Raw genomic sequence first — 24,719 nt, forward strand, 5'->3', positions numbered from 1 at the left:
GTATTTTAAATTCAAGGAACTAATTAGGAGCGAGGGAATAATTAGTGCTACACCCGGCTTTTCTTCCCCCCCCTCCCCCCCATTTCATTTGCAAAGAGCTAAAGCAAATGTCTTTGCTGGAATCTTCTGTCGCTCTTGAATATTTTATGGCCTCCCCGTGCGTTGCTGTTCCATGTGGCTGTCAAAGCCGTGCTGTCTCCCCTGCTCCATCCCAGCTGAAGCCGCTGACTCTGGCGCTTCTGAAATGTAATTAGTGCATCTCACGTTGGCTCACACGCGAAAACCCGGCCGTAAAGCCCTTCTTAGCGCCTCTCTCGCAGCCCCTCGCCGTGGCTGGGTGGTGCAGGTCGGTTATTTTGGAAGCCTGGGCTGCGCAGAGGCTTCCTCGAGTGGCAAAGTTCTCGGCACTCCATACGGGGAACGCAGATACGGCGCCGCGGGTGGGAGCAGGAGGGGAAAGCGGCGAGGATGCTGAGAGCGAGGAGGGGGAAGCGAGGCGAGGAGACCTCAGGGCCGGCTTTCCCTGCGTGTTTCTGGGTGTCGTGGGGCTGAGACCACGTGCAGGCTGCTCCTTCTATCGAGCAGGTTGCTCCCAGGACCCCACAACTGCCTCGGAGGATCTGCTGGTGGCACAAAGGAAACCGCCGGCTCCGAAATGTTCCCCGCTGCAGGGAGCGGCAGCTCTCCCCGGCGCGAAGTCTCTGGTCTCTAATAATAGTCGGGCTTGTGCTGAAGCCTTTCCCTCGCTCTTGCCTCTCCCCAGCCATCTGTTTTCAAGAAACTTGTGGAATTCGAGCCGCTGAGATCTCATCCATATTTACTGGAGGGGCAGAGAGCGGCTGGCAGAGCCGAAAGCTGGGACGGGAGACGAGGCCGAGGTATGGAAGTGGTTCGATTGCACAAAGCCCCGTTTTCTGAGGAAACAAAGAGTGAAAAACACGCCAGGAGACCGGGCAGCGCTCCTCTGTGCCCCGGCTGAGCCGCCTGGGAGGAAGGCCAGAATCTAGGATTCTGTGATAAGGCCAGCGCTCCGACGGCCACCAGGCTGCACCCGGGGTTAAGGTGCCCATGAGCCCAACCCGCAGCCTCTGCCAAACCTTTAGGGTCTGTCACCGTCCCCGTGTGCTGGGGGATTGTTTGCGAGGACAGCAAAGTGCTTGTCATTAGTATATTAGAAGCTTATCATATTTTTCCACCCTCTTTAGAGCCTTGTAGCTCCCATCTGCGTAGTACGTGGGCATCACGCGGTACCGTCGTGTGGCTGCGTGTTAAGAGCTGAGTATGATGTTTCAGGGTTATATTGCCCCAATATCAGAGCAATTAATTTATATTTTCATCTCTCTTGCTGCAGGCGCAATCGCCGTCTGTGGTGAGTGCTTTTACTTGTCTCATTTTACGGAGGAATTAAGTGAGTTCGAGTGAATTTCTCAAAAAGCAAACCAGCAATAGGAGCCAGGCGCCCTGTCTGATTTGAAAAAAATTAAATCATTTCCAACAGCACATTGGCAAGTGCAATCTTTTTCCGAAGGGAACATTTTCTTAATGGTGTATTTCAGCATAAATATAGTATCAGCCTTGAACCCCACCAGTAAACAAATCTCAATTACCTTACGCATTCCTTGCCCGCGGGAGAGCTTTCACGGGGAGGCAGACACTCCCTGAAAGTCGTGTTTTATTCTACATTTCCGTGGACTCCTAGGCTGCACGTGGATTGAAACATATTTGTATCTGAAGATCAGGGAGAGCTCTGCAGCCACTAATTTTTTCCTGCAGGACTTTTGTCAGGCAGCAGCACGTAGGTGCCAGCACCACGTCGATGGGCAAGCGGCCGAGAGGAGAAAGATCTGCTGGAGGTTAACACAAAGCCTGAAAAACGTGGACAGGAAAAAGCCTTGCAGCCCCTCTCTCTACCTCTGAGAGCAATTTTCTTTTCAATTACCGTCTCCTCTAGCAGGTTATTTATTATGGGAGTATGGTTATGGCTGACTCAGGTCAGTGTATTGGATTTCTGGCTTTAAATTGAACTTTACTATCGCACTGCCTGTTACCAGTCTCAGCAATGCACTTGCTGCTCGTATTACTTACAAAGGCGCTTTACAACGTTCTCTGACTAACAAATAAGCTGTCAGTCCGTCCACCGTGGGTGCTTAAGGGTGGCAATTTTATACTCAGAAAGCGCATTTCCTTATTAGAGATTAAATATTTTTGCAAGTTAAAAGAGCTGCCGTGGGCTGAGTTGTCACCTAATTCTGTCAGTCTCTTTGTGGGGTATTGTGATAAGCACATCAGAGGAGACTCTTTTAATCTTCGTGCTAAATCTGATCACGCCACGGCCTAAATTCACACGTACAAGGAGTCCTCGGGATGAGGCCTTGACTTATCGGTTTCTCTGGGAGCGGAGTGTGTTGAGACGAAGCCGAGGGGGTCTCGTGCTTTGTCTGTGCTGGGAGCGAGCCCCACTTGAGCCAGCAGCGAGCAGTTGCTGTGACCGGCACGAGGGCAGCGATTTTATGCGGGTGCAGTTATCACTGGCTCGCAAGCACGGCAGCCACTGGCCCTGAGAACGGCTCAAATCCCCAGTCTGTAACGCCTTCGCCCCTTCCCGCCCTGGGAATATCTCCTGCAGGTTCTGCTGTGGTCCTTTCTTGTCCCAAGATGCACAAATTCGTCTGATTCATCTGGCTGATCTGGTTAGATTTGGGCTTCAAACAGTGTGTTCCTTCTTGAGCCTTTTTTTTCGGGTTAAATAGTGGCATTTTGAAGGAAATTTCTCATAATGATGCTTGTTCTTTTTTTGGAAAAACAGGAATTAGAGCAAAAGGCTCTTCTTGGTGATGAGGAGCCCAGGAGACAAAAGCTACTGCAGCCACACGCTGCTAGGCTTGCCGAAAGAAGAGCCTGTTTAGAATCCCAGTAAAAGTGTTGATAAACACAAATCAAATGCAAATTAAATAAAAGCCTTTCATACACTCCATTCTCATTGAGATCCGACAAAAATAAATTCCACATAAACAAGCGGGTCTTATGAAATGTTCCAAAAATAAAAACCCTCTTGCAATGAGGCCAAAAATGAGATCGCCTCCATGCATTTCCAGCTGCTGAGGGCTGTTGTTTCTCTTTGTATTACAGCAGTGCTCAAAGATTTTGGCTTAAATTGAAACCAATGGTGGCAGGTGTTGTAAAGAGGTTGGTAAAGAGTCTCCGTGTAAGCAACATGGAGTGGAAAATGTCAGAGCTGAGAACAGATCCCAAATCTGATTCCCAGCACATTGCCTCTTACATATGAGAGCTCTTATCTGAAGTAAATGATTTTGGCTGTAAAGCTGGTCTGCAAAGGAAGGTAAGTTACGTTCATGTCTTTCTCTTTTTTCTTTTTTTTTTTCTCCCTGCGAGAAGCCCAGGAAATAAGATGGAAAGCACTGAGAACAGCCCCTGCATGACTGTAGTTATATCTCAGTCTGCATCCCTTCTTCAGAAGCTGAAAATGATGTTTCATCATCATCTCTCCAGGGGATGAGGAGTGACTAAAGGCAGTCACATAGGTACCAAACAAAAAGCCCCAAGCCCAGGAAGATTTATTTCCTTCGGGAAATCCTGAGATCATCCTAGGATAAGCTCACTGATTTTACTAAAAAGCATTAATATTAAAGCATCCAACACACTGTTGGTCTACATGGATGATAATTAATGAATGATAAAGCAAAACACAAGCTGATGACATGATCTCTTGGCTTCTTTGTCTTCCAGCACTATTTAATGCAATTTAATCCAAGCACTCAAGATGTTTCATTTAAAAACACGTGTTGTGTGTGATATCAATGCGTGTACTGCTGTTTTTGAGCCGGGAACCCTGTAAATGTACCAGGCGTGATCCTGAATGGCCAAGCAGGCAAACCATTTTGAATCTGAAGCCCCCTCCACCCTACGAAAGCTCTACCATGCTGCTGGAAAATGGCTCTTCCCATGCCCAGCCAGCCACTCCGACAGCAACCTCTCCCAGTTCTAGCAGCTCGGCGGCTGGATGTGGTTTCCATGGAAATAGACGTCAGATCAGCAAAAAACAGGGCAAGTGTTTAAAATAATCTCTATTTTGAAAGCTTTACATATTTCTGTCACAATATTAACCTTCCTTAAGGTAGGATTTTTTTTTTTTTTTTGGTGCAAAATCCGTGTTTTTAAGATTGTGCACAAGAAGGGTGGGTCCCCTCGGAAAAGTCCTTTCTTTGGTATTTTGGGTACAAAGACTGCTCTGCTGGGCTTGTGTTGTAGCAGAAGATTTGTGCTTTTCTCTGGCCATCTGCCTTTTATGTGTATTGACTCTTGGTGTTAACTCAAGTGACTGCAGCATGAGAACTACCGCAGCAATTGTACACGAGTAATTTGTACAGAACATGCAAAAATGCAGCCAGTTCATTTAAAACACATTTGCGAGCAAGCCACTTATCTATGCATGGTAATGGCGTTATCTCAGGAAGGGAACCGCTCATAATGCAGCCCGTAGGACAAGGGAGGATCCTCTATATGCAGCCATTGCACATTATGTATCATGGAAATTCTGTTATGAAGACAGTTGTGGCTTTTTTGGACCTGCTGGTGTCACCTCATAGGAGAGGGTGGCCAGGTGGCCAACCAAAAACATCATTTGTTTGGGTGGCTACCCAAAAACTTATCCCAAAACGTCATTCCAGGGGCTGTGGGGGCCAACGCATTGCCAGACCCAGATCCTGTGGGGTCAGCCTGTGGTGGCTGCGGCCCGGAGGTGCACAAAGGTACACGGTGCTTATCTTGGTGATGTGACCAAGAGCCCCGAGGTGATCGTGGCGCTGAGATGACCAAAGACGCTCAGACAACTGGCTGGCCTTGAGGTGAACAAGGCTCCTCAGGTGGCCATGGCTCTGCAGCAACCAAGGGCCCTGAGGTGAGAGGCTGTGGCCCTGAGGTGGCTGTTGCCCTGAGGCAGATGGCTGTTGCCCTGAGGTAGCCATGGCCCTGAGTAAAGTGTTCCTGAGGTTGGTGGCCGTCCCTGAGGTGTAAGTGGCCATCCCTGAGGTAAGTGTTCCTGAGGCAGGTGGCCATCCCTGAGGTACAGGTGGCTGTCCCTGAGGTGTAAGCGGCCATCCCTGAGGTAAGTGTTCCTGAGGTGTAAGTGGCCATCCCTAAGGTAAGTGTTCCTGAGGTGCAGGTGGCCATCCCTGAGGTGTAAGCGGCCATCCCTGAGGTAAATGTTCCTGAGGTGTAAGAGGCCATCCCTGGGGCAGGTAGCACTGAGGTAAGCAGCCATCCGTGCGGCAGCCACCCCGTCACGGCTACATTCCCCCGAGGGGCAGAGCGACCCCCCGCCGCGCGGGGCCCCCGCTCCTCCCCAGCACCGGGGTGGCAGACAAAGGGAGTCCCACCGCCCTCAAGGAGCGGCAGGAGAGCGCCCCGCAGAGCCGCGCAGCCCCCGGGCCGGCCCGCCGAGCCGCCGCACTCCGCGTCGCGACCCCGCAGCCTCCCCCCGGCCGCGATCGGCCCTCGGGGGTCGCCGCCCCGCATCGCCTCCCCCCGCCCCCCGCGAACTACAACTCCCGGCATGCAGCGGGCGGCGGGGAGCGGGGCGCGAGCCCCCCAGCCTCGCCCTCCTTCCCCCCCCCCCCTTTCCCCGCGGCGGGCGGCACGTGCCGCCGAGCTCGGCCAATAGGGGCGGGGCGGGGCGGGTCACGTGCCTTTGTTTGGCGCTTTTGTGCGCGGCGGGGCGGGCGGGAGCAGAGTGGGGCCGGAGCGGCGGAGCGGGCAGGTGGGTGCGCGCTGTCGCTGCGGGCCCGGCGGCGGGCCGAGGGGGGGCGCGGCGCGGAGAACGGCCGGTGGGCAGCGGAGGGGGCGTCGTAGCGGTGGAGGGGAGCCAGCCGGAGGGGTCCGAGGGCGGCTGTCAGGGCGAGGGGAGGCGGTGCGGGGGGCTCTGAGGGGCCGCGGGGGGCTCTGAGGGGCTCGGAGGTGCCGGGGGGGGGGGGGGCGTCGGGTCGTCGGTTTTGTCCGTGAGGTGGGTCGGGGGTCGGGGGGGGGGGGTATGTGGGTGTGAGGGGTTGACGGGGGGCTGCGGGAGACAATGGGCGGGGGTCCTATTGTCCCGCCGTCGGCGCTGAGGGGGAGCCGCCCTGATGGCGGCTGAGGAGAAAGGCGGCGGCGCCCCCTCCCCTCCCTGACAGGACCCCGCCATTGTCAGTGGGGAGGGGGCGGGGCGGGGCCGTTCCCCCGGGGGGCGGCTGTGGGGAGAGGAGGGGGCGGGAGGGGGTGGGGGTGAGGGGAGGGGAGGGGAGGGGGCGCCGGGGGGTGCCCGGATGTTGCCGTTGGCCCCGCCCCCTCCCCGAGCCCCCCGCCCGCGCGCGCGCGCTCCCCCTCCCCCCGCCCGCCCCTCTCCGGCCGTTTGAATTCGGTGCGGTTGGAGAGGCGCGTGCCGGGGGGGCGGGGCCTCCGCCCCAGCGCGCCGCGCTCATTGGCTGGCGGCGGGCGGCGCGGGGAGGGGCGGGGACGGGGCGAGGAGCCGGGTCCTAGCGCCGCCCGCGCTGCCTGCGGTGGGCGCAGCCCCGACGGGCGCTAATTAAATCAGCGGCATCTCCGCTCCCACCCGTGCGCAGCAGCCCCGCGGCCGCTAAGTACCGGGTGCGGTCACCTGTCGGCCCCTCGTTCCTTTTCCCGCTGCTGCGGGGCGTTGGAAGCGATGGCAGCCGTGTGCCTGCTGCTCAGAGACGTGTCTCTTTGTTACCCAGGAGTGCAGCTGTCGGAGGTCTCGTGGAGCGGGCTGCTGGAGGCGTATTTCCTCGGTCATGGCTACTTCTGGTACGTAGGATCGTGAGCCCAATGCATTTTTCCTCCCTCCCCCCTTAATTTCCTATGTAATTGTTGTGCTTTGCCAAATAAACTGTTGTCGCCAGGCTTTTCTACCATCTCTAGGCTGCTTTGGAGAAGCTGTTAAAGCAGTGCTTGTGGAAACAGAAGCAAAAGCCATCCCAAACTAGGCTGAGAGCAGATGGGCTTCAGTTCATCTGCACGCCATCTGCTCAGTTAACAAAACCGACTGTCATCTAGACATCTTGGTGGTCAAAACTGGTGTGCTGCTACAGCTGAAGCCATACGGGGCTGACGTGCCTGTGCCCCTGTGGAGGTGTTTAAATAGAAGGATGCTGGCTTAGGTGTTTCTCAGAGAAGGGGTTTCAGTGCTTGGCCCTCTAGGTCAGGTCTTTTGAAGAGGTTCAAAATGCTCACCTCTAACTTCTCATTGGAGAAAGCAGTGCTTCCAAATGAAAAAACACTCTACAGTTGTTTTTATGAGTCTGGATATTAAAAGCTAAATGAAATGCCAGGCGCTTGAGTAATTTATCAAGGAGGAATTGTGAACAGAACTGCCCACTGCGTTTTTGAATGGCGCTACTGCGTAGAACAGAGCTATCTGCTCCGATGCACCTGTAACCTAAAGTGAGCTTGGTGGCCTTCAGTTCTTGAAGGCTGCCGTTCAAGTTAGCTGAGTCAGTTTCATGGCTTAAAATCCCATTTCTTTTTTATGTTCCTAGATATACAAGTGAAGGAACTGGAAAAGCGTGCCTCTGGGCAGGCATTTGAGCTGATACTCAGTCCCCGCTCAAAAGAAGCAGTCCCAGAATTCCCTCTTTCTCCCCCAAAGAAGAAGGATCTGTCATTGGAAGAAATTCAGAAGAAGTTGGAAGCAGCAGAAGAGAGACGTAAGGTAAGTTTGAAAGAGCAGGTTAAAGGAACTCTACTCAATCAATCCGTGGGGTTTTCTTAAATTTGTGTTACGTAAGACAAATGAGTGGTTTGTGTTATGGTAAATGGAATATTAATTGAGCTTGTTAGAATCATGGGCTCTTAGGGAGATTTACGCCCAAAGTTATTTTGAATGGTCAATTGAAAAACTGGGGAGATAACAGAGGTGATGCTCTTTCAGAAAGAAGCTGTTCTTTTCTCTATCTGTAATGTCACGAAAGATTCACTTTCTCCTAGAAAACCTAGTGGTGAATCTATAATTAGAAGGCTTGTGGATGCAGTATCTTGATGTAAGATCTTGCTGTTGATGTGGTTTAGAGCCCTTGGCTGTACAGAGGCTTAGGAATTGAAGTACAGCCTCACGTGTGACTGGAATCGCAAACTCAGCATTCTGAGAAGTGAGTCTTCTAGGAAAGATCAATAGGTATTAACATAAAAATCCATGTACCCTTCTGAGAAAAATCCCGCTTAAAGACTTGTGAGTAATGATAAAAATTCCCTTTCCTTTGTTGTTGGTAGTGGTGAAATACAGACTATGGGAGGTGGAGTGGGTACTGGGGGGCTTTGTGCTGCATCAAGAACTTATGCAGATTGCCATGAAAATGGTGGAAAAACCTCTGCTCAGGAGTTGCAGGCACCTGGATTGTAGCTGTGTAGTTTATGTTCAGAACGCGCCTGCTCTGTTTTGTTAGTCTCATGAAGCAGAAGTCCTGAAGCAGCTAGCCGAGAAGAGGGAGCATGAAAAAGAAGTGCTTCAGAAAGCCATTGAAGAAAACAACAACTTCAGCAAAATGGCAGAGGAGAAGCTGACCCACAAAATGGAAGCCAACAAAGAGAACCGTGAGGCACAAATGGCTGCTAAACTGGAACGCTTGAGGGAGAAGGTAGGTGTTGAGTTGTGGTTGGGAGAGAAGGTGTCAGCGCCCCTCACTTGCAAACCAGCTAAGCAGGGACCAGTGAACAGCCGTGTGAGGGGACTGGTACAAATAGACACATCCCTGGGCGGTCTGTGGGTCCGGTCTCAAAAGAATATGGAATCTATGGGAGACCTTGTAGGAATCCTCCTTGTGGGGGAGGAGGGTGGAAGGGGTTAGAGCAGGCTGCTCGCTTTCTCTTGAGCTTCATTCCGCAGCCCCCCTCAGTAAGGCGCAGCAGGTTTCCTGCTGTGAGCCGGGGATGGGATGCAGGCGGGGGCGCGCTCTGCTCTGCGCCCTGCGGCTCACTGCTCCCCTGCTGTTGTCTTTCAGGACAAGCACATTGAAGAGGTTCGAAAGAACAAAGAAGGCAAAGACCCCGGTGAGGCCGAAACCGACTGACTTCGTTCTGGAAACTGACACTCTCCCCCTCCTCTAAATATCCAAAGACTGTACTGGCCAGTGGTTTTACTTTTGGTTTTGTTTTTTAAGTTTCTAGAAACTGATGTAGAACTGTAAAGTTAGATCCAAACTGTACGCTTTCTTTGGGGGCTAGAGGGGAGACCTTCCATGTTTCACTTTTTCTAAAGTGTTGTCTTTCCAGTGTAGCTATCTTCTTGTTGCATCCTTTTCTACTCCAGAGCACTTGCTACTGGGTTGATGGCTAGTACTGTATCAGCTCTGTAAGACATTTGTGAAAGGAATATGTAGTAAACTGTTCCATGCTCAATATGTTACACTTCAAAAAAAATCTGACTCTGTCCCAGTCTTCTAAAATACTGCTGTAACTGAGTGACTAAATAAAGCTGCACAGTGCTGTTACCATGAGAATCATTTCTGGAAATGACCTGAGGAATAATTGGTTGGCTGATGTCTACAACAGGCATCCTTATCCAGCGCTGATAGAAAAATCTGTAACAGCACTTCTCCTTACACCCATGGGCATGCTGCATAGCTGGCTCTTCCTAGAGCACGCTCATTGTCTCGGTTGTACAGTAGGAGCTTTGTTTGGACACCTCAGCAGTTGTCAGCTGTGGGGTGTTTTTGTTCAAAGGGTTCAGAGCCACCTCCCTTCAGATGCTGATGCCTCGACAAACGAGTCCTTGTTGCCACATGACTCTGATCCGAGCCTTTTATTTTTTTGGTAAGGGTTTCTGGAAGATCGCTTGTGCTATTGAATCGGGATCTGTGTACCGCTCGCTGCAGTGTCACGGGGTAAAAGCCAGGCCTGCTCCGTGCTGGGATCACGCGCGTCCACCAACAGAGAATGCCGCTGAAGATTTTTAATCTTGTATCTGCTGCAGATGTGTTGGGATAAAAAAACTGTGCCCTGGGCGAGTCTGGAGATAACGCCTGCCCGCAGAGATGCATGCTGTGCTTGTTTTTCTGGGAAGTGAAACGTACAACTGTACTTGTGCTGTGAGTAAAGATGCTTTTAGGTGGCGCATTGCTGTAGTGTACGGTTGCCTTAAAAAAAAAAAAAAACACAACAACAACAACCACCCTTCCTGTGGGATTAACACAGGGTCTGGCATGTCCACGAGTACCCGTGCAGCTTGGCTGTAAAGGCGAGGCTGCTATGGGTGAGTATAAATAGCCGTCCATGAAGGGAGCGTGTCAGTGTGAAGTATAACTTCCTGAGCTGAGGTACTCGGCATTAATGATCGCCTTCCCTCACAGCCTGGGGACCTGTCGCTTCTCAGCTCCTCGTGCTGCCCGGCACTGAGCTCTGCTCCAAGGCGCGCTCCGTCCCAGCTCCCCTTCCTAGGTCATGGGGCTGGCTGGGGGCTGGTTCTGCTCCGTGCCCAGAGCTCCTGGCACTGACCGTGCACCAGACACTGATACTCTGAGGATGGAAAACCTGGTAAGGATATTTTTAAAGGGGCTAATTGAGTCCTGGATCACTCACCGTTGCTCTGGGGCTTGCCAACGTGAGAGGCTTACTTCAGAAAGCTCTCGTGCGTTACGTTTGGTGCTTTTGGTTGTACTGGAAAAATGCAACAAAAAGGGGAGGGGGAAAACAGGTGGGGAATAGGGTGACACAAAGCCAGGCTGCACAGATGGGGGGGCCGAGCTCTTGCTTAAAGAACTTTTCAGCACTTGTGCTTCACACTTCGAGGCAGGAAGGGCTGTACTTGAGCCTGCTCAGAGGCACCCAGCTGCAGGGGGAACAGCGGGCTTTGTGTTTTCAGTGGCACAGAGGTAGGGGCTGGGATCCACTGGGGCAGGGGAGGGGGCTGCGATGAGCTCGGCATGGGGAAAAAGACCTCAGGCATTACAGAAGTGCCTGTGAAAGGTGAACGGCTCTGACAGTGCATGGTGAGGCTGGTGGTCACAGAACCGGTTCCCATCTTTAAGATCATGCGTAAGTGCTAGCTGAAAACCAAAAGCCTCTGCAGCTGAACATGGTTGCCTGCCGCTTGAGTGAAGTTCTGGCAGCCCAAATGCTGTACGCTCCCCCCTTCTTTCCAAGGATGAGAAGGATGCCAAAACCCAAACGCTATTAAGAGCACAAAGACATTAAATACGCGGCTTTGACTTGCCAAAGCTGTCACATGGGAGCCTGGGGCCTTCTGTTCCCTTCAGTTCTGCTTTCTGTGCCTCCTTGTGTGAAATGGAGCCTAATGTGTGGGGCTGGGGCCTCGGCAGGGGAAGGGAGAGGGGGATGCACATCCTGAGGGGAGGAGGGGGTAAAAGAAAAGCCCTGCCCTTGTGCCCCCTTGTGCGGGGGCGGGAAGAAGGGACAATTCCTCTGCTTGATGGGGAGAACCTGTCTGAACGATGCCCGAAACGGCAGCAGAAAGCTGCAGCTTCCTTGTTCCTTCGGTCTGCCCCTTGCGCGGCAGCGAGCCGCAGGAACGGCAGCGGCCCTTGGAAGGGAATAACGCCAGGAACCCCATCACGCCGCTTCCCACCACCACCACCACGGGGATAACCCCAATTCCCACCCCCCCCCCCAGAAAACCCAGGTTTTCGGCCGGGCGGAGGCTGCGCACGGAGCCCGGCCTCCCCCCCCCCCCCCCCCGCGGGCATCCTCCGCTCCCCCGGCCCGGGCGAGGCCCCGGGGGCGGCTCCCGGTGCCCGGCGCTCGGCAGGGCCGCGGTGCGGGTCCCCCCCCCACCCCGGGTCCCCCCCCCCGGTGCCGAGCGGAGCCCGAGGCCCCCCCCGGGGGCGGCAGCACCGAGCCCCGGTGCGGGGCGGGCCCGGCGCAGGGGGCGGCCGCTGCGGAGGCTGGGCGGCAGCCGGGGCTCCGCGACCTCCGGCGGGCAGCGCGGCCGCGGCGGGGCTCTGCAGGTGCCTTCGTGGGCAGAGGGGGGAGAAACCGGGGTCGGCTCCGGGCTGGGGGCACCGGGACGGGAACCGAGGGGGGGAGGCGGCGGGGGGAGGCTCCGCCGAGCGGGGGCCTCGCCCCCTGGGAGCCTCCCGGAGCCGGGCTGGAGGCTGGAGGCGGGGGGGGGGAGGCCCGGTGCTGAGCCGGGTTTCCGAGCGAGGGGCTGGAGCTCCGGGGGCTGCGAGGGGCTGGGGCTGGGGCTGCGGCCCCGAGGGAGGCTCGGAGGGGGGGGGGGACGGATGCTGCGGAAACGCCCCGCAGGAAATCCCGGGTGCGACAGGGGCAGGGGGAGGCTGGAGCCGGGCACGAGCAGGGCGCGGGGATCCCAGCGCTGCCCCAGCGGTGCTCCGGCCCTACGCCAGCATCCCTTAAGGCTTCGTGGCTGGGAAGAGCTTTGGAGGAGAGCCCCGTGCCTGCGGGCTTGGGAGGGCCTGAAGCGACCTCCAGAGCCTCCCCTGCCCGGCTGCCTCCACGGGGATCCCACGGCCTGTGCCCCAAAACCTCCCCGGGGGCACCTTTCCCGTGGGAACCGCCGCAGGCCGCAGCTCCGCACACATCGCAGCAGGGCTTCGCCCTGGGAAGGTTGGGTTTGGTCAACGCTGCTCTCGCCCGCGTGCGCCCCAGCGGGACCCGAGGCTGCTCCGGACCAGCAGTGCGGGGCGAGGGCTGGCGCAGTTCCCTCCCCGCAGCAGCCCGCACGTGTCGCAGCATCACGGGAGGGCTCAGGTCGAGGGGGAGCCTCCTTAGCCAGGCAAGGTGGGAAAAGAGCGCTCAAGAGGGGAGCCGAGCGGCAAAGAGCCGATTTTTATCCCTATTTGTGCTCCTCAGGCAGGCGTGGGTTATGGACCTATCTGCTCCACTGCGATGAGGAAATTCTGGAGTGTAAAAAATAAAAAAAACCAGTCCCACTCCCTCCTCCTCTGCTTCCAAACTTTGAAAAGCTTTTCCTGTCTGAGCCGTGCCTGAAATGACTGAACTTGCCAGGAGTTAAGGCTGTAAATCAGCACCGGGGCTGGACGGGAATTTGGCTGTTTTCCTCCACTTGTCTGAGCAAGAGCAGGTAAACGGGCACGGGCGAGCTCACCTCGAGCGAGTCCTTTTCAGCGAGCCTTTAAGGCCACCATGAAAAGGCAGAGCGGGGCTGCCTTTATCTCAGCAAGGACAGCAGCTTCTGAAGTGTAAATATAGGAAGCTTGCTCGGAAAGATTACGCTGCTGGATGTCAGTGATGCAACCGGATAAACTCACGCAGGCTGCATTGTTTTCATGTAGTGTCATATGGAAAACACAGAGTTGAAAACAGACGGTGAAAACCTCCATCAGATTATGTCCGTGCTCTGTTACTTCGTTCCCCGAGGCAGCTCCTCATGAGGCAGGGCAGGGTGTCTGGCCAGAGCCTCGAGCGGGGATCCTGCAGGCGGCTGGCAAGGGAGGATTGGGGCTGCTCCTGGAGCGGGAAGTTTTCTCAGGATGTTGTGGGAACAGAACATCCCGAACCCCTGGGAAGGGCCGAGCTGAGCTTAGCTAGGAGTTGGTGTATCCTGGTGAGTTAATTATTTCATTGATTAACCCCATGCTGGTGTCCTCTACCTCTCCAGTCTTCCAGACTGTCGCCTGCATGGGGCACTCCAGCAGGGCTTAAGTATCACATCAGCCTCCTTCATATTGCTATTTCTGGTGACTCTCTTGTTTCGGCTACAGAGGCCGCTCTCTAGTCGTGCAGGATTTTACATATTAAAATAAAAAAAAGCATTCAAACAGCCCCTGTTGCTGAGTTTGCTGAAGCCGCCATTAAACCCCACAGCAAAACTTTCTTTTTGTTCCGAAGGTTGTGCCGGGTGGCGGCGAACTGGACTTTGGCTGTGTCATGGCAACGGCCGTCCCTGAAAAGCTCAGCCGCCTCTTCGTTAACGTGCGGCAGGTCCCTCAGCTGCTGGCCCCGCTCTCCCCCTCCACCGTCAGCAGTGCCGAGGTGCCGAAGGTCTTCTGGAAGCCCTACATCCACACCGGCTACCGGCCGGTGCACCAGACCTGGCGCTATTACTTCTCGACGCTCTTCCAGCAGCACAACGAAGCCATCAACGTCTGGACCCACCTGGTGGCCGCCCTCATCCTGCTGCTGCGGTTCCAGCAGCTCTCGCAGAGGGTGGATTTCGGGCAGGACCCGCACGCCCAGCCCCTCCTCATCATCATCGTGGCGTCCATCACCTACCTGACCTTCAGCACCCTCGCGCACCTCCTGCAGGCCAAGTCCGAGTTCTGGCACTACAGCTTCTTCTTCATGGACTACGTGGGGGTGGCCGTCTACCAGTACGGCAGCGCGCTGGGGCACTACTACTACGCCATCGAGCCCGGCTGGCACGAGAAGGTCAAGGGCTTTTACATGCCCGGGGCCGTCCTGCTGGCGTGGATGTCCTGCGCGGGCTCCTGCTACGCCAAGTTCCGCTACCACCAGTCCGCCGGCCTGCTGAGCAGGCTGTGCCAGGAGATGCCCTCGGGTCTGGCGTACATGCTGGACATCAGCCCCGTAGTGCACCGCATCTACACCGCGCCGCCGTCTGAGCGCGCGGACCCGGCCCTTCTGTATCACAAGTGCCAGGTCCTGTTTTTCCTCATCGGCGCCTTTTTTTTCTCCCACCCGTACCCGGAGAAGTGGTTCCCTGGGAAGTGCCATTTCTTCGGGCAGAGCCACCAGATCTTCCACGTCTGCCTGGTGCTCTGCACGCTGGCGCAGATCGAGGCGGTGGTGCTGGACTACGAGTCCCGGCGGCACATCTACTCTTCCCTTCACGGTGACCTGGCTCACAACTTCTCTGCCCTGTGCCTCGTCACCGTGACCTGCTCGGTCCTCACGGCCATGTGCATGGCCCGGAAGGTGCAGAACAAGCTGAGCTTCAAAGAAGATTAGGAGCCCCGTGGGAGAAGCTGGGGCGCTCGCCCGCGGGCCTGAGCGGTTCCTCTGCAGCTGGTTGCAGCGATGCCGTGGCAAAGGCGACAGAGTTCGAGGAGAAGAGGAGAGAGACGCTTTGCAAGCTGTTTCTCGGCACTGCTCTGGTTAGGGAGGGGGAATAAGAGCTGCTCTTCGTGCTTTTTTAATTCACAGTTTATCCCAGCTTGTTCTCAAAATGGTACACTGGTTTCGTTCAAACGTCTGAATAAACGGCTGGAACAAAACGCTGGTGGTGGTGCAGCCCTGTGCCTTTGCAGATGGGGGCTGGGAAGGTTTCTGGGATGTTCCCGAGTCTTGGGGCAAAAAGTCAGGAGCTGCCAACCGACTTCCTCGCTAGCGGTGGCAGCATCCAACCCATTAAAGCAAACAGACCCATGGGGGCTTGTATAAATCATAATGAAGGGGGAGCAGGTTTATTTAAAATTGGTTCAGGCCCCTTTTATATGGGTTAGGGAATTGTGCAGAGCTGTCCACCCAAAGAGCATGCAGGTGGGCTTGGGGTGGCGGAATTGGACCAGCTCAGGTTGGAAGGGTCCCCAGAAGATCACCAGGCCCACGCTGCATGGGAACAGGGAGCCCGGGTGGGATGGCACCCCTGTCAGCCTCTGGTGATGGGGCTTCTGCCACGTCCCTGCGGAGGTCCTGCCCCCGATCGATTGTTCTCACCATAAATAATTTCTTTCTTATATCGGGACAAAGCCTCTCCCGGTGCGGCCTGCACCCATTGCTCCTTGTCTTCTCCTTGTGACGAGGGAGCCCCCACCCGCTTCGTGGCTGCCCTCCAAGTACGGGAGCCCTGCGGTGAGGCCCCCCCCGGGCCTGATCCTCACAGGGAGGAGAGACCCAGCTCCTTCAGTCCCCGCTGCTGGTGTTAGCAGCAGGCTTTCGGGGGCCGCTTCCAGTCCCGTCACCCAGAGCATTCAGGAAGGTGGCGAGCAGCGTGGGGCCTGGCAGCGAGCCCTGGGGGACCCCCCCCTTTGACAGGCTGCCGGCCGGGGTAAAGCCACTGATCGCCCCCCTCCAAGCGTGGCCTTTTTGCACCCCCCCAGTCCCTATCCCACCAGTTTGTCTACAAAAGGCTGCGGGGAGCAGTCTGCTTGCTGAAGGCCAGGTCAGCAGTGACCACTGCTCTCCCCACCTCGACAGAAGTTGTTCCCGTCTTGTAGGACGCCATCAGGTTAGTCAGGCACCGTCTGCCTTCAGTAAACGGGTGTTGTTTTTTCCCAATCACCTGCTCCATTTGGCTGGTAGTAATTTCTAAGAGGGCTCCTTCTGTTACTTCCCCAAGGACTGGAGAGGCCGGGCTGAGGTTGGTTGGATGGAAGCTGAACGGATCGCTGTGCGTGGGGAGAGCGCTGCTCGGTGCGGAGCTGCACTGGCTGCCACGGGCAGGCACGAACCCAGCTTGTTTGTCACCGGCTTGCACCGCTGGCTTTTTTGGGTTCGGCGCGGGGCCCCGGTTGCCTCCAGATCTGCCAGGAATTTACAAACGAGTGGAGGACTTGAAGAGCTCCTCTTACGTGACTGCTGTCATTGCCTCTTCAATTTTTGGTGTAGCCTTACTCCTTGCTCCGATCAGATTTATGATTTTTTCTCTTTGCCTTTGCGATTGTGGTGGAAAAACAAAGAAACCAGTTTTACTGAGAGCAGTGCAGGCTTCCCTCTTCTATGACATTCAGATTTCCCTAGGCATTGGCTTCTTGCTGTGTCAGACTTTTGCCCAGTCCCATTTCTTTTAGGGCCCAATTAACTGCTTTATTCACTGGGCTACAGCAGGACAAACGGCCACGTGCGTGGTGAGCAGCGGCTCTGCAAGAGCAGTGAATGATCTTTGCTCATCAAGGGAGAGCTCCACACAAACGCACCTTCTACAGTGTCTTTAGGGAAAAGCAGTTGCCTTCTCTTTAAACGTGCTGAGGCACATCAGACTGGATATTTCTTGCTTGTAGGAATGGGATTTAAATGTTGTCAACTTTGATCTACAAAATTGCTGTGCAAGAAATTCCTAAATAGTACTAAGCTGGTTTTGAGCATTCAGCATCTTAGCAGGGAGTGTTTTGTGAGTGCAAGCACCCTGCGTGCTTTACAGGAAGCTTTTTACAATATAGCGAAGAACTTGAGCAGCAAAAAAGGGCGTCCTAAACAGAAATGTTGCATGCTATCTAAGCTTAAAAATAACTAGTGACCAAAAAACCACCTTAAACCTTTGGATAAATGCCAGGGCATCTTCAGAAAGCTCCCTTGGGAAAGCAAACCCACAAGTCTGCACCTACTAATTCGCACGTATATCATAGCAATAAAAATTGATTCTGTAAACCAGCACAGAAAGCAGTCAAAGATCAAGAGCGTGTGCCTCTCCCTTTATGTGTTGTTCTGTGATCTGCCCCTGGCACAGCTGGATTGTGCAATCATAAAGACAATATTGAGTATTGTGGTTGTCCAAATTTCTCATTATCATTTGTGATCCTAATGTTGCTGTTGAATGAGACTACAGGAGTGAGTCTGCGTCGTCCCACAAGCCTGTAGGACACGTCGCTGATGTCTGTGCCTCTCGCTATCTAGCTGGCCGTTGTGGGTCAGACAAGTGCAGTAGAAAATCAAAATCAATTGTACACATAAAGTGCACATTATTGATGAGTAGGAATGAAAAGGTCTGATCTTAGGAGAATATTTCCACGACTGAATGATTTTTATGGCGTTTGACCCTGAGCTAAGAAAACATAGTTTAGTAGGCAGATGAAATTTGGAGGGTATTTTGCAGCAGAACCAACTACAATAAAATGTGGGTGATGTAGCTTCCTGACCTGGGAGAAAATAGAGTATTCTCTCCTATGTCACTACTCGTGTTGTTGCTAAACTCTGAATACTGGCAGGACAGTCTGTGTAAATATTCCTATCTGCAAAATATCTGGACTAAAGTAAAGAGCAGCATATCGCTGCTGTAAAATTGCCATCAGCACTTGAATTCATTTTCCCTCCTGACCGGTCAAGTTGTCATTTGACTGAAATGCCCTTTTACATGAGATAATGCATCTTGGAATACTAAGTGCAGATTGATAAAGGTTTCTCCTAACATAAATCTTTTACAAAATGAGGGGATCCCCAGACACCATAGCTCAGTCTCTTCTAATTCTTGGGATTTTCAAACAAAGCTTCAGAATCTTTGCAGGGGGTGGGGGGTGTCCATGGACCGCTCAGATGGATTAAGAATCTTTTGTACCAATAGCAGAAAAATATTTAAAAACCTACTTTAAGTATTTAATAGAAATGGCTGGCTGGAGACCAATAGCTTGCCAAAACGACTGAGTACTTCCAGCATGCTGTCATTCAACTATGAAATCGGACATGACCTATTGACTGGTCCTCAGCACCAAAATTAAAAGATATTGATGAGCGTCGGAGTTTTCAGCAGAGGAAGTTTATTCATCCTGTACAGGCCACTTGTATTGGCGATACACTTTGGCAGGGCACTGATCAGAAAAATCTAAAAGAGCATTATAGTGCTAGTTATACTTCTCAACGAATATTGATCCTAGCGCAGGAGTGGCATCTTAATACCAAGTGTGCATAACAGGTCCGAATTTTTGGCTACTGTGCTGCTAACACAAGCTTCAGGAAAACCTCTGTACACAAAGCAAGCATAGTTCTTTCTCTAGCTTCCCTTTTCTAAAATGAGGTCTCTTTCTCTTCCCTCTCCCAAACATTTTGCATGCATTTACTAAATTTTAGAGTGTTTGAATGGATGTCACCTGCTCCATTTTTACAGGCTCTATATAAATATTACTCCATCTTCAGAGTGTCTGACAGCTAGACTGGGGTGGTAGCGACTTGCTCCTGAAAGGAAATACCAAGTTATACAGGCTGGGAAAATGGAGTAGCAGTTGCAATGTTTAGGGGTGTTTAAAAGAACTCAATATGACAAGAGAGGTGGCACGGGGAAAATAAATGAGGGGTCAGGAATCATGGAATATAAGGACAGGTGCTGTATATGAAGAAGGATCGAGTTTGGAGCTGCCCCAAGTACTGTTACTGTGTTTTGTTTTGTTTTGTTTTGTTTTGTTTTGCATCAGGAGCGCAGCGCTGAGCTGTTACAGCAGAACAGATTTTCTGCAGACATTTACACCGCATTCCTTTTGGGAGGATTTACATTCTTAGATTTTGCATAGCCAAGCTGAATGTTGCTGTTGTGATAGGTAAAATATAGCTTGGTTGTAGCTGGTGGTGTAGTTGGTGGTTGTAGTTAGCCTTTTTATAACCATGTATTAAAAGAATGAAAGAAGATTATTCCAATGCCTTGACAGAAGCAGCCACAGAAAATCAGTATCAATAATTATGCCGTTAATTGACCAAGTTAATATGGCTACTGTGGTAACAATTTTTCATAAGTAATGTCTTATGGGATTACAGGGATAAACCATCTTCTGTTGGTCAACAACTATTTCATTTAAATCAATAAAGGAAAGCTTTTTTACTTGCTGGCTTTCGAAGGCATAAAGAACAGAGTTAATTGTAGGGCACTAACGCCATGTTGTAAGTGCATCTGTGTAGTGACAGAGGTCTTCTGAAATTCCCATTTCAATTCAAAATAAGCAAGTTTCCTTTAAAAAACGAAGGAAACCACAAATGAATCAGACAACAAAAACTCTCTGGCCCAGAAAGGAGACTGGAGGGTCTGGTAGTATTTGCCCTGATGGTCTGAGCTCTAGCCTGTGTTGCTTGGGAACTCTACGTCATGCATCGAACTGATGAAACTCCGTTCCCAAGACACCAAAGAGAATGAAATTCTCCTGGTTCATCAGAATATCTCTGCCTGATGTCTTTGATCACCCGTTTATCCCGTACCCATCACCGAGGCTTACAAAGGGCAAAAAGCCTCCAAAGGTGGAGACTTGTGAAGCACCCTTCTCTCGCTCCTTCTACCTTGTCTTATGAGCTCCCACGTTGGGCAGTTTATGGCAGGGCTGTTTTCTTCTTTTGGCATTGTACACATAAGGTGCACAGGCTCCTCACTCGACCACGCTGTGCTAGGACGCAATGCAGAACTTGAAGTTGTCTAAACCAGGACCTCAGCATTTCTGCTGTGACTGAAGTCGCTAAGACGTCTGATCGCTCCGTCTGGAAGGACTACGTTCATGATGCAAAGCCTGCCTATGCCCAGCGTTAGGACAAGCAGCATTTTGCAATCAAATTAACAGGTAAGGGTGTGGGAAGGGGTGGGGTGGCCTGGGGTATTGCTTTCTTTTTTGCTGTTTACCAGATGCTGAGATGGTTCTTAAAGCTTGGAAGGTGCTGGAGAGGGGAAAGAGAAGATCATCTGAAGGAAATCTGAGCAGTGGATTTTTTTATTTTTTTTAATGGGATTTTTCCCTGTAGATGTTAATTTGATTACAGTTAAATTAGGCTTGGAGCTGTAGCAGACTGGCCAACAGATTGATTTTCTCCTCCCTCCATCCCTGGCAAGTATAAATTCAGTGTGCAAGGCTTGCACTCCGTCGGCTGCTCCAGTAGTGAACTAAACTGTTTATAATGTGAAATTCGCTCACGCGGATGGAAGATGTCAGGGGCTGTAACTTTTCATTGGATGTCATAGAGCTTAATTTTACAGATTTTTGTAAAGAAAGGTATGTTTTATTTATAATGTGCTGTTTATTTGTAATTTGTTTATCTTTTTAAAATGTCTAATACCTATTTGTCTACCAATACAAAAGTGTATTGTCATGTTTAATAGGCTGTCTTAACATAAAATTTCCTCCGTGGTCATCAGTATTGCAGCCAAGACTTCAACATCCATTTACTTAATATTCTTCAACATCCATTTACTTAATATTCTTATTTTACAGGGTGAAAATTAATTACATATGAACCAAAAACTCTGTTAAGCCACCCTTATCCTAAATAATCAGACTATTCTGTTTTTAATATAACTGAATTCTGAACAAAGTAAAGTTATATCCATGAATATAACTGTTACCCCTGCACATACAGAAGACAGATATTTTTGTTAGTGTGTACACCCACAGAAGTGCTGAAACGGAATTTATAATCTTGTTCACTCTATAGTATCCTGTAACAGAGGAAGAACCAAAAATGTGAAGTAAATGCAAGGTGTGTGATTACACGTATATTACCAGTTTATCTGTACTCGGATAATAATTATTTGTGAAAATGCTGGTAGGTAATTTTTGCATAAATCATTCATTTTTCATAGAACCACAGACAAAGATTGCAACACTTGACACTTAGACACTCCATTCTGTATTTCATATGCAGGTATCATTGAGCAGAGGAAAGTGATCCGATTATGGTGATTTATTTATTTGTTTATCGTTGTGATCCACAAACCAAAAGCTACTGTTTGCTCCCAATTATATGTTCAAAAAAAGACTTTTAAAAAATTTAACACTGTATTTCTAGTGAGATGTTTTATTCCCTCATGAGGGTCTTTGTATAACCAGTTTTCACAGCGAAACAGTAATTGGACATTAGCATAACCTCAGCTGCAACACGGGGCTCAGAACACCTGAAAATGAGGACCAGGAAATATTTCTCTGTTTGCAGAGAAATAAAACCTCATTACCTTCACAGCTGCCCTAAATATAAGCACACCGCTCTCACGCTGGTGTCTCTTGGATGATGTTCAAACAGCCCCCAGGGTGCACAGAACCCTGCTACCAGTCAGGCACCTGATTTTCCACCGACTTGGATGCAGACCCGGGGTGCTGCATTTCTCGTAGTTTCCTCCTTATGGGGCTGGCTGTCTTTTACTGAAATCAGACGCAGGTGGACGATGCACTTCTTCATCTTGTAGATGAGAAAGAATAATGCCCGTAATATCAACGAGGAGTGGGTCATGTTGCCAGCTTTACAATGTGAGATAGGACGTTTCCTCCCAGTACAATTATTTTCATAATGCATTAAGGAAGGACTGTGGCTTTTACAGTATTTGATACTTTTTCTCTCATTCGTTTCAGTGTTAAGATGGCAGAATAACCATGGGAGACTGGAATTTCCTTGGAGGCATTTTAGAGGAGGTCCACATTCATTCCACCATTATTGGGAAGATTTGGCTCACTATCCTCTTCGTATTTCAAATGCTTGTCCTCGGAGTGGCAACTGAGGACGTCTGGAATGACGAACAATCAGAATTTATCTGCAACACTGAGCAACCTGGCTGTAGAAACGTGTGCTATGATGAGGCCTTCCCTATCTCCCTCATAAGGTACTGGGTCTTGCAAGTTATCTTTGTGTCTTCCCCTTCTTTGGTGTATATGGGTCATGCCTTATATAGACTAAGAGCCTTAGAGAAAGAGAGACAAAAGAAGAAAGCTCAGGTAAGAGTGGAGCTTGAAAGCACTGAATTGGAAATGACCGAATATCGGAAAAGGCTGGAGAGAGAACTCCGGCAACTGGATCAAAGGAAGCTGAACAAAGCACCCCTGCGAGGCTCTTTGCTCTGCACTTACGTGATACATATTTTCACTAGGTCTGCAGTGGAAGTCGGTTTTATGATTGGGCAATATCTGCTTTATGGGTTTCGGCTGGATCCCCTTTACAAATGTCAGAGAGACCCATGTCCAAACGTCGTTGACTGCTTTGTATCAAGACCGACAGAAAAGACAGTGTTCATATTATTCATGCAATCGATAGCGACTGTGTCGCTGGTTTTAAATGTCTTGGAAATTATCCACCTAGGATTACGAAAAATTAAAATGGGTCTTTGTGGGCAGGAGGAAAACAAGGGTGGCCATGGCAATTTCTACATAAACAAATCTAAGAAATACTCTGTGATACCACGCTCTTCTTTGGGAATACCTGCAACCCCTCCAAAAACTCTTCCTTCTGTACTTAGTGGTTATGCATTTTTAATGGAAAAGCAAACCGACACTGCCATCTACCCGGTTCTAAATTCTCCTCCCATGTTTCAGTCTATTCAAAATAACCATACAGAAAATAGCAGCAACTACACTCACCACAATCAGGAAAATAAATTGCCGAGGAAAAGGCCAGCTACAAGTGCTTTAAATGATCAGAATCAAAATATTAGCACAAACAATGAGGCCTTGCCTAGCAGGCCTCAGACTGAAGCAAACAATTCTCAGAAAGAAGCTGATCAGAAACATTTCCTTGCTGGTACACAGAATGCAGATACAGCTCCAACTATGTGCTTGAGAAGCTTTGCTGAAATGCCATCGCAACCGTCTCTGCAACCTTGCACTTTTCCAGCTGCCAGCTTCAGAAGGCAGCAAGGAATCGTTTCCTCCTGGAACTGCTCCGCAGCCGTCGAGAGCGCCGGCTCTTCCACGAATTCTCTCACAAAGAGCAGCAGCAGAAGACAAAGCAGTCTCAGTGCAAACCAAGGCCAGCCACCTTCCAAAACCGACATCAGAAATCCCAGCCGCCCAGACACTCCCGACTCCGTCGGGGAGGCGAGCTCCAGCTCTCGCCAGAGCAGGGGCTGTGGCAGCCCCCAGCTGCTCCCCGTGTCTGGGCGCCCGTCCCTGTCCAGCAGTGCCGGCAGCCGGCGTGCCCCCACCGACCTGCGCATATAGCGCGAGCGCGCCGGTGAATCACGCTACTCGGTGCCAGGGTAGTTACTGGAAGTTGTAATATACGAGCTATTTATAAGAGTAGCCGCCTCGTTTGACTTTAACCAGCTCTTTCACGGAAGTGAAAATAGAAGTTGTGTAGCCCTTTGCTTATTAGCTAAGTAACTTTTAAACAGTCCACTTCTTGGCAATGAAAGGATGGCTTGAACCTCAGTGCCGAACATCTGCGTTAACCTCCCAGCTAAAAAGGGTTACATACATCACATAAATCCACGCATTAGGAAGTCAGGGCTAAAATTACAGCTGTACCTAAACCAGATAAAAGTAGAAGACAAAATTACAGTCTAAAAATGTATTTTACAAAGACCAGTAAAGGAAGTTAGGCTAAAGAAAGCACTAGAACACATGAGAAATACGAATTATTAATAAATAACTTTATTCTTAATCTAATAATTCAAACACATAGTTGATAGCTCTTTGAGAGAAGAATGTCACGTATATTCTGCTGTTTGAACTATTAAATACAAAAATAACAAAACATTTGATAAATGTTTCACTTATTGACTCCGCAGCACATATTTTTTCAGTGTATCACCACTGACTTCTTCAGCAGAGAAATCAGCGATTCTCCTATCTTTTGGTGTCACAGCGCACAGACACAACGCCGTGCCCAGGTCAAGGCCTGACAGCCTTCCCAGGCCATGGGCCTCCCCAATTATTTTGGTGTCAGTAATACTCTTTTTGGTGTCAGTAATACTCTTTTTGATGTTGGTAACACTCTTTTTGATGTTGGTAACACTCTTTTTGATGTTGGTAACACTCTTTTTGATGTCAGCAGGAATCTTTTTGACATTGGTAACGATCTTTTTGCTGTCAGTAACACTCCTTTTGACATCATTAATGCTCTCGTTGATGTCACAGCGCACACACAATGCCGGGACTAGGCCGAAGCCCCCCAGCCTTCCCGGACCGCAGGCCTCCCCAGTCTTTTGACATCAGCAACCCTCATTTTGATGTCAGTAATGCTTTTTTGTGACATCATTAACACTCTTTTTTATGTCGGTAACACTCTTTTTGACGTCACAGTGCACAGACATAATGCTGGGACTAGGCCGAGGCCTGACAGCCTCCCCAGGCCGCGGGCCTCCCCTGATGTCATTTTGACACCAGCAACCCTCATTTTGACATGATTCACGTTTTGTTTTGATGCCACTACACTCC

At 51.1% G+C, this 24,719-nt stretch overlaps 3 protein-coding genes across 11 annotated transcripts; all 3 read left to right on the forward strand.

Moving 5' to 3' along the window:
- Nucleotides 1-5,679: 5,679 nt before the first annotated feature.
- On the forward strand, nucleotides 5,680-9,494 carry STMN1 (stathmin 1). 2 transcript variants are annotated; one of them, XM_066982784.1, is made up of 5 exons: nucleotides 5,680-5,776; nucleotides 6,747-6,816; nucleotides 7,548-7,720; nucleotides 8,451-8,642; nucleotides 9,006-9,494. In XM_066982784.1, exons 2-5 carry the CDS (start codon nucleotides 6,804-6,806, stop codon nucleotides 9,072-9,074), a joined length of 447 nt encoding a protein of 148 aa, XP_066838885.1. In that variant the 5' UTR covers nucleotides 5,680-5,776; nucleotides 6,747-6,803; the 3' UTR covers nucleotides 9,075-9,494. The 2 variants fall into 2 exon arrangements, with proteins under 2 accessions (XP_066838885.1, XP_066838886.1); XM_066982785.1 differs by lacking the exon at nucleotides 5,680-5,776 and adding an exon at nucleotides 6,616-6,639.
- Nucleotides 9,495-10,509: 1,015 nt separating this feature from the next.
- Nucleotides 10,510-15,179, forward strand: PAQR7 (progestin and adipoQ receptor family member 7). 7 transcript variants are annotated; one of them, XM_066982776.1, is made up of 3 exons: nucleotides 11,848-11,966; nucleotides 12,832-13,374; nucleotides 13,831-15,179. In XM_066982776.1, the coding sequence occupies exon 3, from the start codon at nucleotides 13,870-13,872 to the stop codon at nucleotides 14,908-14,910; it is 1,041 nt and encodes a 346-aa protein (XP_066838877.1). In that variant the 5' UTR covers nucleotides 11,848-11,966; nucleotides 12,832-13,374; nucleotides 13,831-13,869; the 3' UTR covers nucleotides 14,911-15,179. The 7 variants fall into 7 exon arrangements, with proteins under 7 accessions (XP_047929216.1, XP_066838878.1, XP_066838875.1 ...); XM_048073259.2 differs by lacking the exons at nucleotides 11,848-11,966; nucleotides 12,832-13,374 and adding an exon at nucleotides 10,510-10,536; XM_066982777.1 differs by lacking the exon at nucleotides 12,832-13,374 and having other exon boundaries at nucleotides 11,813-11,962.
- Nucleotides 15,180-16,010: 831 nt separating this feature from the next.
- GJA9 (gap junction protein alpha 9) lies at nucleotides 16,011-24,612 on the forward strand. Of its 2 annotated transcripts, none has more exons than XM_013184285.3 (2): nucleotides 16,011-20,147; nucleotides 21,924-24,612. In XM_013184285.3, exon 2 carries the CDS (start codon nucleotides 21,945-21,947, stop codon nucleotides 23,499-23,501), a length of 1,557 nt encoding a protein of 518 aa, XP_013039739.3. In that variant the 5' UTR covers nucleotides 16,011-20,147; nucleotides 21,924-21,944; the 3' UTR covers nucleotides 23,502-24,612. The 2 variants fall into 2 exon arrangements, with proteins under 2 accessions (XP_013039739.3, XP_066838874.1); XM_066982773.1 differs by lacking the exon at nucleotides 16,011-20,147 and adding an exon at nucleotides 20,170-20,573.
- Nucleotides 24,613-24,719: the final 107 nt, after the last annotated feature.

This window comes from Anser cygnoides, chromosome 24 (genome assembly GCF_040182565.1).
Source record: "Anser cygnoides isolate HZ-2024a breed goose chromosome 24, Taihu_goose_T2T_genome, whole genome shotgun sequence".
NCBI classification, from domain to species: Eukaryota; Metazoa; Chordata; class Aves; order Anseriformes; family Anatidae; genus Anser; species Anser cygnoides.

What these genes read in the sequence shown, in the direction of transcription:
- STMN1 (XM_066982784.1), top strand. An exon ending in CAGCAGAAGAGAGACGTAAG is followed by an intron (nt 7,721 to 8,450) that starts GTAAGTTTGAAA and finishes CTGTTTTGTTAG; the next exon opens with TCTCATGAAGCAGAAGTCCT. An exon ending in TGGAACGCTTGAGGGAGAAG is followed by an intron (nt 8,643 to 9,005) that starts GTAGGTGTTGAG and finishes GTTGTCTTTCAG; the next exon opens with GACAAGCACATTGAAGAGGT.
- GJA9 (XM_013184285.3), top strand. Translation starts at nt 21,945, where the DNA reads ATGGGAGACTGGAATTTCCTTGGAGGCATTTTAGAGGAGGTCCACATT.